The 18,029-nt window shown below is 38.5% G+C and overlaps 2 protein-coding genes across 3 annotated transcripts; both read left to right on the top strand.

Moving 5' to 3' along the window:
- Nucleotides 1–310: 310 nt before the first annotated feature.
- gnb5b (guanine nucleotide binding protein (G protein), beta 5b) lies at nucleotides 311–12,881 on the top strand. The gene is made up of 13 exons (XM_011492945.4): nucleotides 311–404; nucleotides 1,098–1,251; nucleotides 2,565–2,676; nucleotides 3,580–3,716; nucleotides 3,803–3,844; nucleotides 4,620–4,696; nucleotides 5,091–5,223; nucleotides 8,032–8,175; nucleotides 8,275–8,366; nucleotides 9,884–9,932; nucleotides 10,074–10,170; nucleotides 10,430–10,596; nucleotides 10,868–12,881. Exons 2-13 carry the CDS (start codon nucleotides 1,126–1,128, stop codon nucleotides 10,877–10,879), a joined length of 1,188 nt encoding a protein of 395 aa, XP_011491247.1. The 5' UTR covers nucleotides 311–404; nucleotides 1,098–1,125; the 3' UTR covers nucleotides 10,880–12,881.
- Nucleotides 12,882–12,941: 60 nt separating this feature from the next.
- bcl2l10 (BCL2 like 10) lies at nucleotides 12,942–16,218 on the top strand. Of its 2 annotated transcripts, none has more exons than XM_004067290.5 (3): nucleotides 12,942–13,068; nucleotides 14,125–14,583; nucleotides 15,534–16,218. In XM_004067290.5, exons 2-3 carry the CDS (start codon nucleotides 14,128–14,130, stop codon nucleotides 15,654–15,656), a joined length of 579 nt encoding a protein of 192 aa, XP_004067338.1. In that variant the 5' UTR covers nucleotides 12,942–13,068; nucleotides 14,125–14,127; the 3' UTR covers nucleotides 15,657–16,218. The 2 variants fall into 2 exon arrangements, with proteins under 2 accessions (XP_004067338.1, XP_020555674.1); XM_020700015.3 differs by lacking the exon at nucleotides 12,942–13,068 and adding an exon at nucleotides 13,114–13,263.
- Nucleotides 16,219–18,029: the final 1,811 nt, after the last annotated feature.

Genomic DNA, 18,029 nt, shown 5'->3' with positions numbered 1-18,029 from the left:
GTTGAAGGAGAGGAACAAGTTCAACTTAGCAAATAGAATTTCCTTTAAATCAGGCATCTGTCTCGTTTTAACTTTTAACTGAAAATCTGACGACTCATTTCTGCTCAGAAAGTCTCAAATGTAGAGATTTAACTTTTCTTTTGAGGGATTCTGCAGAATTAAACTTAAAAAGCAACTGATGATGGCAACAGTGAGCCTCTACATGTAATGCAGCAACAAGGTAAGAGCCACACAGGTAAAAGCAAACCAGAGACGCAGCTTAAACATTTTACTAAGAAGCTTAACGGAGACACCCCCCCCCCCCCCCCCCCCCTTCCTGAGAGTCTTCACTGCAGCAGCTCAGCTTGCATCTCCTGGACAGGTTCCTGCTGCACCAGAGCAAAGAAATACAACCACTTTCTGAGGTAAGATTCTGAAAACTTCTGTTATTTGAAGGGATGTTGATGTGATAACGTTTATGTGTGGAAAAGTACACGTTTTGAGCCTCCGTGAACTTGATAGAATGAAATGTTTATAACTTACAAATAGAAAACAAGGACTTTTTTTTCACAAACCTGCAGAAATTACAAAGTCCTTTCATGAAAAAGGACAAACTGACCGTCTATTACAATGAAAATGTATTTGCTCACACGGTGAATTTGCAGTTTAAATACAAAAATTTGTGCATCAATGAAACAATATAACATAATGCTAATAATCTGACATCTGTGAAATAAACCAGGCGGTTCTTGTGTCGTCCTGCGGTCTGGTTTGCTTTTAGTTGATCAGTTTTATGCGCACTGGAGGCCGCTGAATAAAAGGTAATTTCGCTACATTGTTGAGAAATTCAAGAAAAATGTGTTTTTTGACAGTTTCACTTCACAAATTAAATTGTTACTGATTTAAATGTTTTCATTTTTACATTATTGTGAGTTGCCGCTTCCCAGAATAGCTGCTCTGCTCTGGAGCTTTCAGAAGGATCAGGCTGGAGTAGATTACCAAGTACTTATCTCCTCTGTTCAGCCCCCACTAACCTCAGCACACACACACACACAAGTCTCCAGCTCGTGGCATGGATCTGGAGATCATCTTCATATTTATGGGTTGGTTCTCCACAGGAGTGAAGGCGATCGATCCTCTGCAGCCATGTGTGACCAGACGTTCATGGCGGCCACATTCGGCCCCTGTGACAGCTGTGGGAAAGCCAGTCCACTGATGAACATCTACATCAAGAGCGAGGCCATCAACTACTGCTCCTTCTGTGTGGAAATGGTAATGCTCTCTCTCTCTCTGCTTCAGCAGCAGACTGCTGCTGGAGAGTTCTGCTCAAATTCAAATTCATTTTAGAATTAATTTCTCTAAAGCACCTTTCATGAAAAAAGAACAGCTCGAGGTGCTGTGCATAAAAACAAACGAGGAACGCAAAAAACACCAATCCCCACACATGCAATAAAATTAACAAAAAGACACAAAAACAAACACAAAGAGAATTCATTATAAACAGCTAAAGAAGCGAGAATTCAAACAAAAAACTAAGTTTGATAAACTTCTGAAAACAATTGGGTTTTTAATTCCCAATTAATTCCTATTTTTCCGATAAGGTACTATATTGGGTTTTAAAAAGGTATTTAAAAATTTTAATTTATGAAGGCTCCTACAGAATATTAGGCTGCACAGTTCTAATATTCTAATAGGCCTGCATTTCTTCCCAAATATTAATAAAAAAAATGTTTTGTTTTGTTTTTTCAGGTAAAAGTGATGCTATAAAGCATGAAGGGGTTAAAGCCCAGTGACAAAAACTCCCTGAAATAAAAGAAAAATAAAAAATCGACTTTAGACTATATTTCATCCAACATTGAAAAAAGTTCAGGAAAATGTTCTGACTTTTGTTTATTGATCTCTTCTTTACATCCAGGATTGTTTTCAAATCAAAAGTAGAAACATTGTCCAGCTAAATAACGAATACAACTCCAAAACTGTATTAATTTTAGCACATTCTGTCCTGATATTTTATTTTGTCGCCAACTGCAAATCTGCAGCCAGACGTAACTCATTCGTTTGCGTTCATCCATATGAGCAGAAGAGCTTCACCAGAATGACTGATGCTCAAACAGCATCTGTCGGTGGGGGGAGTGTAATGGTGTGGGTCAGCATCTTCCTTTACTAGAAAAAAAAATTGCAGTTTTACATTATATTTCTAGTTTGTAATATAAACAGATTCCAAAGTATTTCAAAAAAGACCCCCCCATGATTTCTATTTAAAGTTTTTGTTTAAAATCATAAAATATTCGATGAAGGGCGCTTTTTTTTCTCTTTTTTCCCTCTTTTTACAATAAAAGTATAAGTTATATGTTACCTTAGCTTGCTTAAAATACTTCTAAAATGCTGCCACTTCCTATCACAGACTTTTATAGGAACACCAGAGTAGAGAAAGGAGGAGGTGGGAGGGAGTAGAGGGAGGGGCTGAGGAGATCAGCGTGAGCGCAGCAGCATCCCTGTCGCTCCTGCACCTCCTCCATCATTCAGTCCCCCCGTCCTCCTCTCTGTTACTCCCTCTTTGAAACTGTTTGCCTGTGTGTTGGAAGATGGCCTGCCAGCAGCTCCAGAAGGGAGAGACCCTGCAGTCCCTGAAGAAGGAGAGCGACAGTCTGAAGAAGAAGCTGGAGGAGGAGCGGGGCAAGCTGAACGACGTGGAGCGTGAGTGGACCACACACACACACACACACACACACACACACACAATCCTCCTTTTCTGCTCATTGCAAAATAACTGACAGTGTTTTAAGTTAATTATTTTTGTGGAATTTTGAGTCCTCTTGTGCTTCTTTATTGTTTCACTGGAACTCTCTTTTTATTTTTATTTTTTTTGCAAAATTAAGTTTTGCTTTTGTTGTTTTTAATTTACAATGTGAAAATATTATAAAATACATTTATTTATTTATTTTTTATTTTATTTTTTGTATAAATGTTGAATTTGGATGTGAACAAGGCGCTTTTATGTCTTTAACAGTTGAACATTTTCAAAGAAAACAAAAAAAAATCAAAGACCAAGGCGCTTTGAGAAAAACTCTATTCATTACAATTAAAATTATAATAAAAGAGGTTAGTTGTGAAGTAACTAAATGTTTAACTGATAAAGAATAATACAAACAAGGCAAACTATTTTTTTCTCTTTCAACAAATCAAATAAAAAACATGATGAAGCATTGTGTCAGATTCTTTTACATTTACAAAAAGCAAAATATCTCATTCAGTGTGTTGGTCTTCAAACCTTTTGAGAAACTTGTTTAATGTTATAGAAAAGACCCTGGAGACTTTAGGTTTAGAAGTAAAAAATATAAATGTCTATTTATACAAAATGCAGTTTATCAGTGTATTTTGGGGACTTTTTTTATGATGTCATCTATAATCTTTAGTTTTAAATCTGAAGTCATATTTAAAAGCCACAGCTCTGAATTAAAAAGCAATAATTCCCATCTCTGATGCGTATCCTCAAATGTCTGCGATGGCTGAACACATTCAGCCCGATCCTTTAGGAGCATCGTTGAGCTTCTGGCTTCAGGTCCAGCTAAGTAAAGCATCGTGACTGTTTTTGCTCAGTACACCAGGTGGCTGAGAAGGTGGAGGTGCTGTCTTCCCTCTCCATAAAGACCAGACGGGTGCTGAAGGGCCACGGGAACAAGGTGCTGTGTGTGGACTGGTGCAAAGACAAACGCCGTCTGGTCAGCTCCTCACAGGTGCACTGAAGGGCTTTTTCTGAAACCCCTCAGCTCTTTTTTTAAAAAAAAATCTCATTGCTAATTCTTATTTATGATTTATTTAGGATGGGAAAGCTATAGTTTGGGATGCCTTTACTCTGAACAAGGTGAGTGAAATCCCATTGACTGTCTGTGCTCGACAATAACCGTATAGTCAAGGTTTTTATTTTAAAACCTAATGGAGAAAGTCCCATAATTACAAGAAAAAATGTTGAAGTTGTGATTTTTTTTAGAATGTTATAAAGGTTACTTTGACTCAAATGCTCAAAAGTATTTTTAAAAATGTGAATATGTTTGTAAACAACAATAAAAGGAGTTCATTGCTGGATTTAGTTACATTTCATTTACTTTTTTCTGATGTTTGCACTGATGAGTTTAGGAAGGCGAGCCACTTTTCCCTCATCTGCAGTTAACGCTACACCAAAAAAAAATTACATTTTTAAAAACAAAAATTGAAAGTCTTCTGGTTGAAAAGTAAATCAAATTATTATTAATTAATACGGTAGTGGATTCAAAACTACATATTTTTTTAATATTTTTCAGGGATTTGTCTTTTCTGATGTAGCCTCCTCCTGTTTTTAGTACAAGATTTTTGTTCCAGAATTCATGCCGAGACCGCATCAGCTGCACGTTTTAATCAAACTAAAAGGTGTCCTAACAAACCATTAGAGCGACTTTAAGCCACTGAGAAGATAATCCCACATCAAAATAATGTGTTGTATATGATTTTTAATTAATTTAAAGCAATTTGTTTGCAGAGATTTTTGCCCAACTACAGCTTAAAAATTGCACAAGTCTGAGTTTAAGGTACCGTCAGACGTGAAACTGTGTGAAACTGTTTTTGTGCTTGATTCCGTGCACGCACTGTTTGGTATTCTGCAGGAGCACGGGGTGACCCTGCCGTGCACATGGGTGATGGCTTGTGCATACGCCCCTTCAGGCTGCGCGGTGGCATGTGGGTGAGTTCAGACCGCTTTGTTTATCTGTCACAGTGGAGAAAACATACAGGAGATCTTTGTTGTCTGAAGGGCTCTGAGCTACATTTTTGCTAAAATGCATCATCCTGAAGGTTTCATTTATCTGAAATGCTTTTCAGAAAGCAAAAACTATTATTATGCAAGTGATAGTATTATTATTTCAAACATAATTTTCTGAAAAACAAAACTCTTTTACTGAATGTTCAAATGATATCCACTTTAATTTGTTGTGTGTGTTTTTTTTTAAAATGTGGTTACTTATAGTGAAATGATCAAAACTTGGGCAGTTCTGGTTTAAATAACCTCTTAAAACTGACCTTATTTACCATACTTACATTTTTTTTTAAATTAAAACTGTTTGTTTCTTCTGCAAAAGCGGCTTGGATAACAAATGCTCAGTGGTCCCGCTGTCACTGGACAAAAACGAGAACTTGGCTGCAAAGAAGAAGTCAGTGGCCATGCACACTAATTATGTATCAGGATGCACCTTCACCAACTCTGACATGCAGGTGAGAGAAGAGCTCCATTTCTTTTGTTTCTCTCTAACATAAGTTTAACAAATACAGACTGTGTAGTTAAAAGGCAATAACAATTGAAATTCATCACACATTTTAAGTGTCTAAAAGCATAAATATATCAGAAATAAAAGGATTTGTTTAAACTTGCAACATGTGACTTGAGTCTTTCAGGTGCAGAATTGGGGGGCAAATCTTATGTTTCTGTACAAATTTAAACAACAACTAAAAAAAAAAAAGAAGTAACAGGGGGGCTGCATCATAATCTCATTTCATCTACAGGCTTGTCAGAAAAAAAAATAACTGTCAAACTGGGGATCTGTAATCTCTGACTGCAACACAGTTTTTAAGAAGAAACATTAAATATTGGTTTTATTCTAAGCGAAGCAGCATAAACAGTGTTTGTCCTATTTGTGATTTCCTGTCCTGCACAGTTGTGTCTTTGAAGTCCTGCATGTCGGGGCTTTTATTTTGTTGTTTGCTCCGCTTCAGGCGGAAAGAGCGGTGTCAGGGGACAGACTGAAAGGGAGAACATGAAGGAAATGGTGGCCTAATATAGTTTGCCTAAATAATTTACTCCCCTCCGGTGGTTTATGAAGCAAAAGAAGCAGCAAAGGGGTGGGAGGGTAGGAGAGGACGGAAAAGAGGAAGAGATGGGCGACAGAGAAGAGTCTCAGTGGGTGGGTGGAGGGGGTGCATGATCCTCCATTCTGGGAATATTAATAGACATGGAGTGGTTTTTATCTTGTGGAGAGTGGAGCGCTCTGACCCTGAGGGCAGAACATTTACCACCCAGACACACACATCCAGACTATCTTCCTGCTTCTATACACACTTCCTTCATATCATCACACAACCCAAACATAATCTGTGTTTCCTTACTTTAAGTGCACAAGTGTAACAGCAAATTCTGCCTTTTTTTGTTGTTCATGGGGGCACAATCTGCTGTTATCGGCGTCCATGGTGGAGCACTAACCTGTGAATGCATTCATGCGTAAAGTGGAGGCGGCTTTCCATTTTTGTAGGAAGTGCGATGGTTCTAATCCGCCAGCCTTATCACCTGTTATCTTTTATTTTCCCATCAAATTTTCAGAAATACAAGCATTTTGTTTGCATGCAGGTAACGCGGGTTTCCTCTGTATTAGGGCACCCGCCACTTCACTTTGTTCGTTTATAGGTCTTTTTTGTTGTCTAACTTCCCTTTTCACTCGTCATCAATTATCTGGATGTGGTCCTTCTCTTTCCGACACGTCAAAAAAACGAGAACAGGATTTTACATTTATGTGACTGAGCCTGACCAGAATTTGGAGCACAGCAAAATGTCAGCGTTGCTTTTGGATGGTTTCAATTCTCCGTATTGAGTTGTACTGTAAATATGAGAATTGAAAGCTAATCCTAAAAATACTATTTAAAACAGAAAGCGTTTGGAGGTAGAGTCACACTTCCTTCATCTTCTGATCTATTTTCAAACTGTTCTTTTAATTATGATTATTATTTATTTTATTATCATTTTAGCCTAGACCAAAAGAACTCTGGGTCATTTTCTAGGACAAAGTTTCTGCAGAACAGCAGTAGTTCATTAGAAATTCACCTCCGAGTTGTAGCTGAGATTGTTGGCATGGAGTGATCCTTCCCCTACTACCCATCATCCATCTGTCTAGCTTACAGCCCCCCATAACCTTTACCTAACATTACTGGTCCAAGTGAACTGGCGAACAATACCGAAGCCATCCAGAGAGGTTTGATCCCATGTTTAAATCAAGTTGAATCCAGATGGAGTCAAAAACATCACTTTCTGTTGAGCTCAGTGGCAGAAAAATTTCCACAACTTCCTCCTGTCTTTCCCGCTTTTTTTTTAACTTGTGGACTGAGGTCACATGACATCTTTAAAATGGAGCACAGAGGTTACTCTTGTATGCAAGTCACTCTGACAGGTATGTGAGTGCTTTCAGTCAGGGGTGGACAACGTACAGTGGGGAGTTTAAGTACATGTGTATTTTTTTACTTGAGTAATATTTTAGTTTTGATCAATGACAAACAAAATTATAAGTTTGACTCTGTCAGACTTCTATTCTTAATATGCATCTGTTTTTTTTTTCTCAGTCACCCAATGGTTGTTTATTTAATTTTTTTCCACTAAAAACTATAGAACCAAATGATCTATGTAAAGCTCCAGATGTGTTTTCCTTCATGATGTTGCTTCTTCAAGGGTTGCACTGTGGTGTAGTGGTTGGCACTCCTGACTCTCTGCACAAAGGTCCTGGTTAAAACCCAGCCGGGTCCTTTCTGTGTGGAGTTGACATGTTCTTCACATGCATGACTATAAATCGTCCATTAGGTGAGCATGTGAGTTTGTGTGGCCCTGCGTTCTGTCCAGGCTGTAGCTGAAATCGACTCCAGCATCCCTGTGAACCCAAAAGAGATTGTGCAGGTTTAGAAAATGGATGGATAGATGGAGTTGTTGCACCTGCACGTCAAACAGCCAACATGCCTCACATCAGGTTTACTAATGAAGGATTTGTGGCCAACAGAGTAAACAAATTATTCACAGCAAAGCCGACGTCACTATATTTCAATGTTCAGGAGTATCTGATATTTTCTCATGTTTGTATCTAGCATTGGTTGTCCTATTATTGCAAATGAACATAATACACTCATCTTCTGAATCATTTGCTGTATTAGAACAGATAAAAAGGCTTTTTATTTTTATTTTAACATAAATAAATAGAAGTAACAATCTAAGTATGGAGGATTGACTCTGTATTTTGACTTAAGCAAAGCTTTTCTGTCCAACCATGCTAGCTCCTGACTTCCAGTGGCGATGGCACATGCGCCCTGTGGGATGTGGAAAGTGGGCAACTGCTGCAGAGTTTCCACGGTCACACAGCTGATGTGCTGTCCTTGGACCTCGCTCCGTCAGAGACCGGAAATACATTTGTCTCTGGAGTGAGAACATTTTTGTTATTTTTAGAAAACCTGTTGTTGCTTGGATCCCCTCTGTGTATTTGCTTAGGTGGGATTGTGTGCTTGCATTTGTGTTATGAGGGCTGTGATATGAAGGCCAACGTGTGGGACATGCGCTCTGGACAGAACATCCAGTCTTTTGAGAGCCACGAGTCAGATATCAACTGTGTCAGGTGAGCACAATTCTTTGATCAAAAAACAAAAAAAGCTAAAATCTCACTCTATTTTTTTGTTTTTATAAAAACTGATTTTTTGTTTTGTAATTTTAGAACTAAATTAAATAATTATGAAATTAGAAATAAGCTGTAGTTTTCTTCCAATCAGAAACGATCCCAGCGAAGCACCCCTCACTTTCATTTTGATTTTTTTTTTAAATCCAGATTTTGTGTCAAGACTGAAGAATTATTTAAAAAATATATAAACTTGCGGCAATTAGACATCTATAAATGCGTCAAAGGTTTAATTGATAACAGATTTCTTTATTTAGCATCAATGAAACTGATTAGCACACAACACAATGAAATTAAAAGGTTGTTTTTAGATTATACTCAAAAATGCTGAAATAAGATTCAAACTGAAGCTGCATTTGGTGAATGTGTAGCTTGCTGAACAACTTTTAGTAGCTGTGTACATTTATGACAGCAGGTAAATAGATGAGGAGGAAACAGATGCTGGTAATAAAATCAACAATTTCCTCAAACAAACTGGACTTTTCATTCGTTAGTTGATCCGTAACTGTCAGATATGTGTTTGATGAACTGAAGTCTATTAGTCTGCTGTAAAAATAGGGAACATTAAAGTTTTTAAAGGATTTGTAAGAGCAGATTTGACCCCTTAAACTCTTAAATTACAAATAGAGATTAAAATAATGAAAAAACAAACAAGTGTGGCTTTGTTTTAAACAGGAAGAGATGACCTTTAGAGAGAGTGGTGGTGACTTTATCTTTCTCTGTGGGGAATTTGGGTTACTGCACTGACGAAGCATTTCCCAGAGGGGGACAAATGCAGCTGAAAGATGCTTTATTCATCCCTGAAAGGGAATTTTTGCAGCAAACAGACAATCTGGCACCTTCCGACCGAGGGCTTTTTGGTCTCTGTAAACAAGAACATGGCAGCACGACGTAAATTTGAATGCAGAAGAATCTTCTTTAACCTGCTCTGTGATTAATCTGCGCAAATACATCACAAACACGTTAAATTCAATGAGTCAGTGTTTATTTTTAAAGTAAAGTTTATCAGTATGAGCTTTGCTTGTATTGGGCCCCAGAAAAAGGACTTGAATTTCATGCAAATATAATAGCAAGAAATTTATGAAAATACAAATTCAAAACTCCAACTGCAGCCATTTCATAATTGTGAAAGCTGAGAAAGATTTGAAATATCTTTACATGTACAAAAGTCTATAACCAACGATCTTTTCAAATTATTTCAAACTCCAATCATTGTCAATGTATGACATCAAAATATTACACTTGAAGCATAAAACAATTTGTTTCCAGCTCCGATGTTTTTAGTGACATTTTTGTTCTGCTGAGGTTTGATTAATGCAGCTTGATGTTCTGCTTTGCATTGTTTGAAGGCAATAAGTTTAATTTTGAATAAGCGAGAACTGTTTTTTGTGTTACCTTTTAATGGAGTTTGGGTATGAATCACAACAGATCTCACTCTGTGCCCGCTCACGTGTGACTAGGTACTACCCCAGTGGAGACGCATTTGCATCTGCGTCAGACGACGCCACGGTGAGTCGGGGACGACCTGCTTCTGTTATTTTTTTGGATCATGTTATTTTTTTCTGTTCCGATCATAGTTTTTTAAGCAAATGTAATTACTCTGAAGAGTAGATTGGATGCGAAAAAATGAACTTGTTTTTGTTGTTTCAGTGCCGTTTCTATGACTTACGAGCTGACCGTGAAGTGGCTGTCTACCAGAAGGACAGCGTGATATTTGGAGCGTCCAGCGTGGATTTCTCTCTGAGTGGTAATGCCTTGGGGAAACACCTTAAATGAATAGTTTTCACTGGACTGAAAAAGGCAAAATTCTAATTCAGTTCTTTGATTTAAAGACACAACTTCCATGTGTGTATTAATGACCATATGACCATTTTATTTATGGAAAGGAATTGTGTGTTTTTTTCAAAGTGTTGGACTGAGCTTCATCTCATTCCGAGTCTTCTATCACTTCCCCTTAAGCCAAAACTCCTCATCCATTGACTTTCCCCCCTCACATCTGTGTGCAGGTCGCCTACTCTTCGCTGGCTACAATGACTACACCATAAACGTGTGGGATGTGTTGAAAGGGACTCGCGTCTCCATCCTGTTTGGCCATGAAAACCGTGTAAGCAGAGTGAGAGTTTCGCCTGATGGCACTGCCCTCTGCTCAGCCTCGTGGGACAACACTCTGCGGGTGAGCTGGAGTTTCCCAGCACAAATGTCATTTTGGTTTTTGTTGAAAATGTTTCTATTAGAAAGGCACAGAAATGAATCTCAGTCACATGTAGAGCATGTGTGTGGTACGACATCAAACATCTGTACTCCAACAGAACCCTGCCAGCTTTATAGAGCACTTTTTTTATCTTGCAGTAACCAGTAATTTTTTTAAAGACTGCATTGACCTATTGCATGGGTCTTTACAATTTGTAACAAATTGATTTCCCTGTTTGTTTCTATTTTTGCAGATTTGGGCCTGATCCCACCTTTTGTGGATTTGTTCTGGTTCTGCTGCTATCAAATGATGATTGATGCTCCAAGTCCCTGTCTTCTGTCAAAGGTGTTTCAATGATGCATTGATGAAATCCTCCACACAAACTTTGCTGTAAAAGAAATCTCTAAAGAATAAACTTAACCCAAAATTTTGGATTCCAACCTTTTGGTAATGCTTCCATAATAGAGTTTAACCCTTGTGCTATCTTAGATGACCCCACCCTTGCATTGACGTGTTCTCCCTACCATGACAAAGGTGGATAAAGGTGGAAAGCTTTCATGTAATCCATGGACACCAATGAAGATCACAAATCACTGAAGAAAAAAGGTTCAGAGCACTGTCTAGTGGGTCTAGGTGACCCAACTCCCAATGGTAAAGTGCCTAGGATAGCACAAGGGTTAAGTAGCTGAACAAACTGTTAGTTGCAAATGTTGGCTGTGTCAAAAAAGGTTAAACTATATTTAAAAAAAAAAAGTCTGCCTGGTGTGTTTTAATGGATGACAATACAGAGTTTTGTAAATTATGTACATAGATTAACCTTTTTCAGATGTCCACGATCGTCTTGTAAATGAAAACTCTTGTTGTTATTGCATTTTAAAACATGATATCTAGACATTATAGCTTTGGAGAATATAAAATACGGCAGTTTAAGTTAGTTTGCAAAGAGGAAATAAAAATAAATTCTGCATTTTTTCTCTTCTGTTGTTTCACATTTGCTACTTCTCACATGTACACGACAGCAGCAGGTTTTATCCTCTCAGTTATCCTATTTATTCAACTGAAGCAATCTTTATTTAAAAATTATGACACTTATTCACCAAATTTGTGAATTGGTTTTACATTTGTCTGTTGTTTTTTTCATTTATTTTTCCTAATAATAACAAAATTCCACTTTTTTCAGTTTAAATTTCTAGTTATGCGAGAATTGCTTTCTAACAAAATTGTATTTGAGAAAAATATTGAAAGAAAAGAGATATAATGGAATTATGGCAATGCCCTGTTATGTAGCATTTTAAGATTTTCCACAGGAAGAAGTAAAAAGAAATCCTAAGAGCTGTCAGATTCCAAAACTTAAAAAGGGCTCTATATTGCGGAATTATTCGGATTATTTCTATCTAAATATTCACAATGTAAATGTAACAGATTTGTATGGGGCTTATTTGGAAACATTTTATTAAAAATTTCCATCAGGGTTATAATTTCCCATGACACACTCAGAAATGTAAAGTTGAGTTAAGTCTTTTTTTTACGATCAATTAGAGGAAACTTAATGGTTAAGTTCTGTGCTCATTTTATTTTATTTTATGTCAACCTTTTTTATTAAGGAGAACATTTGTAAATGTTGATAGGAACCATGGAAAGAGAGAATCAGCTGTTTGTGTCCTAATAAATGATCAGATTACAGCGCTGTGAGATGAAAGCTGCTTTTTCCTCATGCATTGAGTTACACGATGAACAAGAACAGTCCAGTAAGTGCAGCCAGAACTGGAACTTTTAGAACTAGAAAGCCGAAAACAAAAAGGGTTGTGGGGACACCAGCTTTGTTTTTCTTATGCGAAACGCATCATAAAGGAAAAAAAACACAATCTAGGAAGCACCAATAGCAAGAAATGGAAGGGAGAAAAAAAAATCCAGCCAAAAATTTACCCTGTAGTGAAAGTACCAGCAAATATCAGCAGATTTGCCATGCATGATGGCATGAATTTGGGTATTACTTTCATTTCCTGATGCAGGTCATTGAACTGGAGCGATGATGCTGACCACAGCTTTAGAAAACATTGCTGAGAAAGGAGAGAAGTCATCAGAAAAAAAATTAATCCATAAAGAAGTGACCAATGTTTTTTTTTTCATAGTGTTAAATTTTCAACAATGTTTTTGTATTTGTATTTGAAGATAAATCTCATTTTAAAGGGTTACTGCAACTGTTACACATGATGAATTTTGTCATTGACATGTTTCCTTTACTATATTAAAAAATACTAACTGTTTTGTGTTTTGGTCCTTTTTAAAATAGTTTGTATTTTATTAAAATAAGGGGATTTTCTATGGGCTTTCGGTTCTATCTTTATTATAGCACGGACTATCTGTGGGCGGAGTCGTACAGGAAGTGACGGAAGAGTGATAAGGTTCTCTTTACGCCGTCTCAGTGCGCAGTTGCTTGATATCGCTGGGAGGGTGAGCCTTTTTGTCTCTTTTACATCTAAAAAAATGGACTAAATCGATGTATTTATTCGTATTTTGTTTGTAAACGTGGAGCATATTTATGTATGAGTATTTATTTATAAAAATGTTCGTATGTAAACGAGTCTTTTCTAGCGGAGCTAGCTCGGTGGAGCTTCGGTGTCTTTGTGTGTGTCCTCCATTGACACAGTGAGTGTGCGGAAAGGCGAATTAACTTCAAATTCGGCGAATAAAAGCGACGCTCACTGGAAAAGTGATGCTAAATATCTATTTTCGGGTTGCGTTCTCATTTATACAATGTGTTTATTGAGGTATTGGCGTTTTTTGTGGCTGGTTTTCGTTTACTAAAGGCAAACAGGAACCTTTTCCCCCGTCGTGGATCGACTCGAGCTGCTCTTTCTGAATCATGAATCGAATCTTCTTTCAGTTTGTCCGTTTTCCATCAATAAAACCGAGAAAAATAGTCTGACAGCCCGGTAACTTTTAAAACAACTCACTTTTATGAACATTTATCCACTTATTTATTTTTTAACAATTCTTTTTTTAAGTATAATAATAAAAAGTGGGTTTATTTGATGATGTGACTCAAAACAAACTCCTGTTTTGAAAACGAATTTCTGTATTTTTCCGAAGTGGGAAACGTGATATATATATATATATATATATATATATATATATATATATATATATATATATATATATATATATATATATATATATATATATATTTATTTATTTATTTATTTTTGTATAAAGTCCGACATTGTTGTGTCATTTGTCAATTGTAGTTACCTAACAGAAAAAAGAATGAGTCATGGGTCCTGAATGTTTGTTTAACTGACTGGATGGAATGGTCAATCAAATGCTTTTATTCTGGTAATTCAATCATTGATTTCTGTTGTTGTAAATAATGACTTCTGTACAGATCAATTTCCTGACACCCTAAATAGTTGTGTTTGTTTATTTTGCATGTGTAAAGCACTTTGAGATGTTGTGAGGAAAGGTGCATTTTACATAAAGTTTCATTTGAATGCATGTTTTTTTGCTTAGAAAATGTCTTGTGGGCTGAGGAAAGAGACCCTAGCTGTGGCCCTGGATTACCTGTCCCTGAGCTGCAGGAGCCCACTCCAGGCCCCCCCACCTCCCAGCGAGTCAGCTGCTGCCATGAGGCGCCTGGCCCAGGACATGGAGGCGCAGTACCAGCCCCGCTTCTCCACCTTAGCACAGAACTTCAGGAAGCACAGCGGGCCGGACCTGTGCTCCAGCCTCAGGAAGGTGATGGAGGAGCTGGTGGGAGATGAACGCTTGAACTGGGGGAGGGTCGTTTCCCTTTTTGCATTCGTGGGAGTGCTGGCGAGGCAGCTGAGGGAGCAAACAGACATGAACCCGGGGCTGGACCCCGGGCGGGAAGTGGCGCCCGGGCCTGTGAGCTGCCAGGCGCTGGCAGAAACTGTAGCTGATTTCCTGGGAGGAGACAAGAAAGAATGGATGCTAGAAAATGATGGATGGGTAAGTCTGACCAGATGTGTGCTCAAATCAGCTAGGATTTAACAATAATCAAAGTAAACCCCAGAGATGTTTGTCTTTTGAGCATATTTCAGGGAAATTGTTTTTTTTTTCTGCTTTCTGAACGGTTGTTTTTCAAGCCTCTGTTGTGGGAAACCACCCAGTCTTTAGGCCAGATTTATGACCCAATAAAAAAACTGAAAGATAACAAAGTTGGACCTTTTCCTGTTTGTTTTCCAACATTTAAGCCTCTTAAAGTATCAGATCCAGATACATCTGTTTTTTTTTTAATATGTTTTCCTGTCTAAACAAAGACGCACAAATGTCCTGTAGCGTTGTGTAATGACTGGAAATCAGAAGGAAAATGAATAACTTCCTTGTTATTTGCTGCAGAAAGGTAAAGGGGACAGTTGTAAGGGACTCAAGTCCCAGAAGGTTTAACAGTCTGAACACATCATCCGTGGAACGCTGGGATTTATGAATGGGCTCGCCTAGAAACCCACATAAACACAAACACGGGCCAGCCCCTCCCTCCCTCCCTCCCCCAGCTGGCAGCTGCTTTCAGCAGCTCCGGCAGATGGACTCTGCAGCAACAGTCGGAGCTGGCTTGACGTTGGCATTATCTCCACCTTCGTGGGCAGAAAAGAAAGCAGCTGAGAAGCAGCCGGGGCACCTGAAGCAGAGAGCAGGTGCAGCCGCTGCACAGATATGTGGCTTTTGTGTGAAAACATGAAGCAGAAGTACAGCTGCTGCACTGTTTGAGAAGCCCGTCCTCTTTGTGGCGAACAAGAGGAGCTCAGTTTACATGCCGTGTGATCCTCCTCTTTTTTTTGGAGGGGGGAAAAACCCCGACTGGCTCTTTTCCATAAACCACCTGCTGACATTTTTGGCAGCTTTCTGGAGCACTTATCATTTACCGAAAGCCGGAGTTAATGTGTGTCTTCTCCCTGCAGGAAGGCTTCTGTAAGTTCTCCAGAACAGCCAGAGAGGTGAGTCAGGACTCGTCCATGAAGACTGCGCTCTTCGCGGCGGCCAGCGTGGGCCTGGCTGGACTCACCTTCCTCCTGGTGCGCTAGAAATGTATCGACCTGTTCTCCACTGGGGGACAGTGGCTAGAACAACCCTCACTTGTTTCTTAAGATTGTAAAAAAAAAAAATGTTTTTCTTCATCTTTGTTTTATCACCTCGCAGGACCCATTCAAATTCTTCACTTTTAAAGGTTTATTCTTCAACCGCGCAGCTAAAATACTTCATTTTAAAATGAAAATTTAGTTTTGAAATGATCAGCTGCCATGTTTTTCATGAGTTGTGCATAAATTAATTCTAGTGTAAATTAATATATTATATTTATATCAAATGAAGCAGTGGCCCTTTTTTGTAATCTGCAGCTAAGTCCCTTGTTCTGAAGTTGTTGTTTTTTTTTTAGGAATATCTGTGATTTATAAGGTCAGCAACACTTTCCAGTGAGATTGGCCACACTATGGTGCTATTAAATGTTGCATAGGAAGCTAATAAACCAGGGACCAATCTGACTTTTGCATTTAAACAATCTATCCTTCGACCTATGAAAAATATATTTTTACATTTTTTGGTTCTATTTATTTTTCCCTATTTTGTAATAAAAGAAACAAGTGTTTATTTGTTGTCTGGTGAAGTGGTTTGTGGGTAAAAATGTCAGTTTGATTGCTCTTTAGAGGAGCTCGGATGGGAAATGTCTCTCCAGTCCCGTGCAGACATGAAGCCATGAATAAGACATGATCTACTGTCTCCTGTTCACGAAGGCGTCTGCAGCGCGTTTTAGAACGACGTGCATCCAAAAAGAAAGCGGGAACTCAACAATGTTGAGGATGCTCGAATCTTCAAGAAGTGCCAGATGATCTGGGAAAGTGAACAGCTAAAAGAATAGAATAATGGACTGGATTGATCTGCGTCTTTCCAGATGCTAAAAGCACTTCCAATGTGTCCATTAGTCATTCATGTCACATTTCACATTTCCATATGTGAAATAAACTCACAAAATTCTCTCAATTACACAAATCACTAGATTACGCTGCACAGTTAATGCAGCTCTACTATAATTTACACAAGTCTGTTGCAACTCTCCAAATGTCTGACCTGAATGGCTGGTTGCAATTCTGCAAAACTAATGTCCCATTTCTCCATTTCACTTCCAAAAAGAAAAAATCTAAAAGGCTTTAACCCTAGTGCTATCCTAGGCACTTTAACATTGGGAGATGGGTCATCTAGACCCACTAGACAGTGCGCTGAACCTTTTTTCTTCAATGATTTGTGATCTTCACTGGTGTCCATGGATTACATGAAATCTTTTCACCTTTATCCACCTTTGTCATGGTAGGAATAACACGTCAATGTAAGGGTGGGGTCATCTAAGATAGCACAAGGGTTAGATGAGTTCATGCAAAGTCAGGAAATGACCTCATTCCCTAAATCTGCTGTATGTGAAGGACGATGCTCGAGTGCAGGATCTCCTCCCTGCTGACCTTTCCTTGGTTCTGCAGTTTGAGTGTGGAAAAAAAGCTGAACAATAATAAACTAAAATGCAAAGCAGCCTGGAAAAAAACACCTTCCTAGTTTCCGTGCACAGTAAGTGATTGCTGCAACACCTTGTCATTGTCCTTTATCATCTAGTTTAACCCTTGTGCTACCCTAGGCACTTTAACATTGGGAGTTGGGTCATCTAGACCCACTAGACAGTGCGCTAAACCTTTTTTCTTCAATGATTTGTGATCCTCACTGGTGTCCATAGATTACATGAAATCCTCTCCACCTTTGTCATGGTAGGGAGAACACGTCAAAGGTCATCTTGACCCCATAGGAGAGCACAGGGGTTAAAACTAAAATGAGAAGCTTGTTCAAAGTGTGGACACGCCCCCAGCGGGCTGTAGCTCCCAGTAAACATGGCTGCCTTCACTAGCATCTGCAAAGTGAAGGAACAAAAAACAAACAAACAGATGAAGTCAGCATGAGATGATGACATGAAGAGTTTCATAATGAAGACTGCAGGACAGCTGTTAGCAGACGTCCTCGTAAACAATGACTGGTGTTGCTGCAAACAACAAGAGGAATCCAGAACTCTGTGATGACACGCTCATCTTCATCACGAAGTTCCTTCATCATTCTCCAGCTCTGGTCTGCATCCTGATGCAGAAAGCCTTCAGTGATCTCAAAACACTTTCATCTTCAAATAAACTGAGCTGATCCTGACCCACTCTTTGACCTTTGACATCTCAAGAAAAATAGATCATCTTTTGATCTATTTTCAAAGCCTTCCCAGTGATCTTTTCATTAGGATAATGCCATTTTTAGCCAAACATCAGAAAACCTGTCGTTTTCTAGGACATGGTGTCTGCAGAAATTTCCCTCCATGTTGGGTTGCTAATGCAGAGTAACTCTGCCTCCATTTCCCATCAACTCTTTGTTTACACTCT

The sequence above is a fragment of the Oryzias latipes genome, chromosome 3, assembly GCF_053564925.1.
Source record: "Oryzias latipes strain Hd-rR chromosome 3, Olatipes_Hd-rR_3.1".
NCBI classification, from domain to species: Eukaryota; Metazoa; Chordata; class Actinopteri; order Beloniformes; family Adrianichthyidae; genus Oryzias; species Oryzias latipes.
This window is presented reverse-complemented; position numbering and strand designations above follow the sequence as displayed.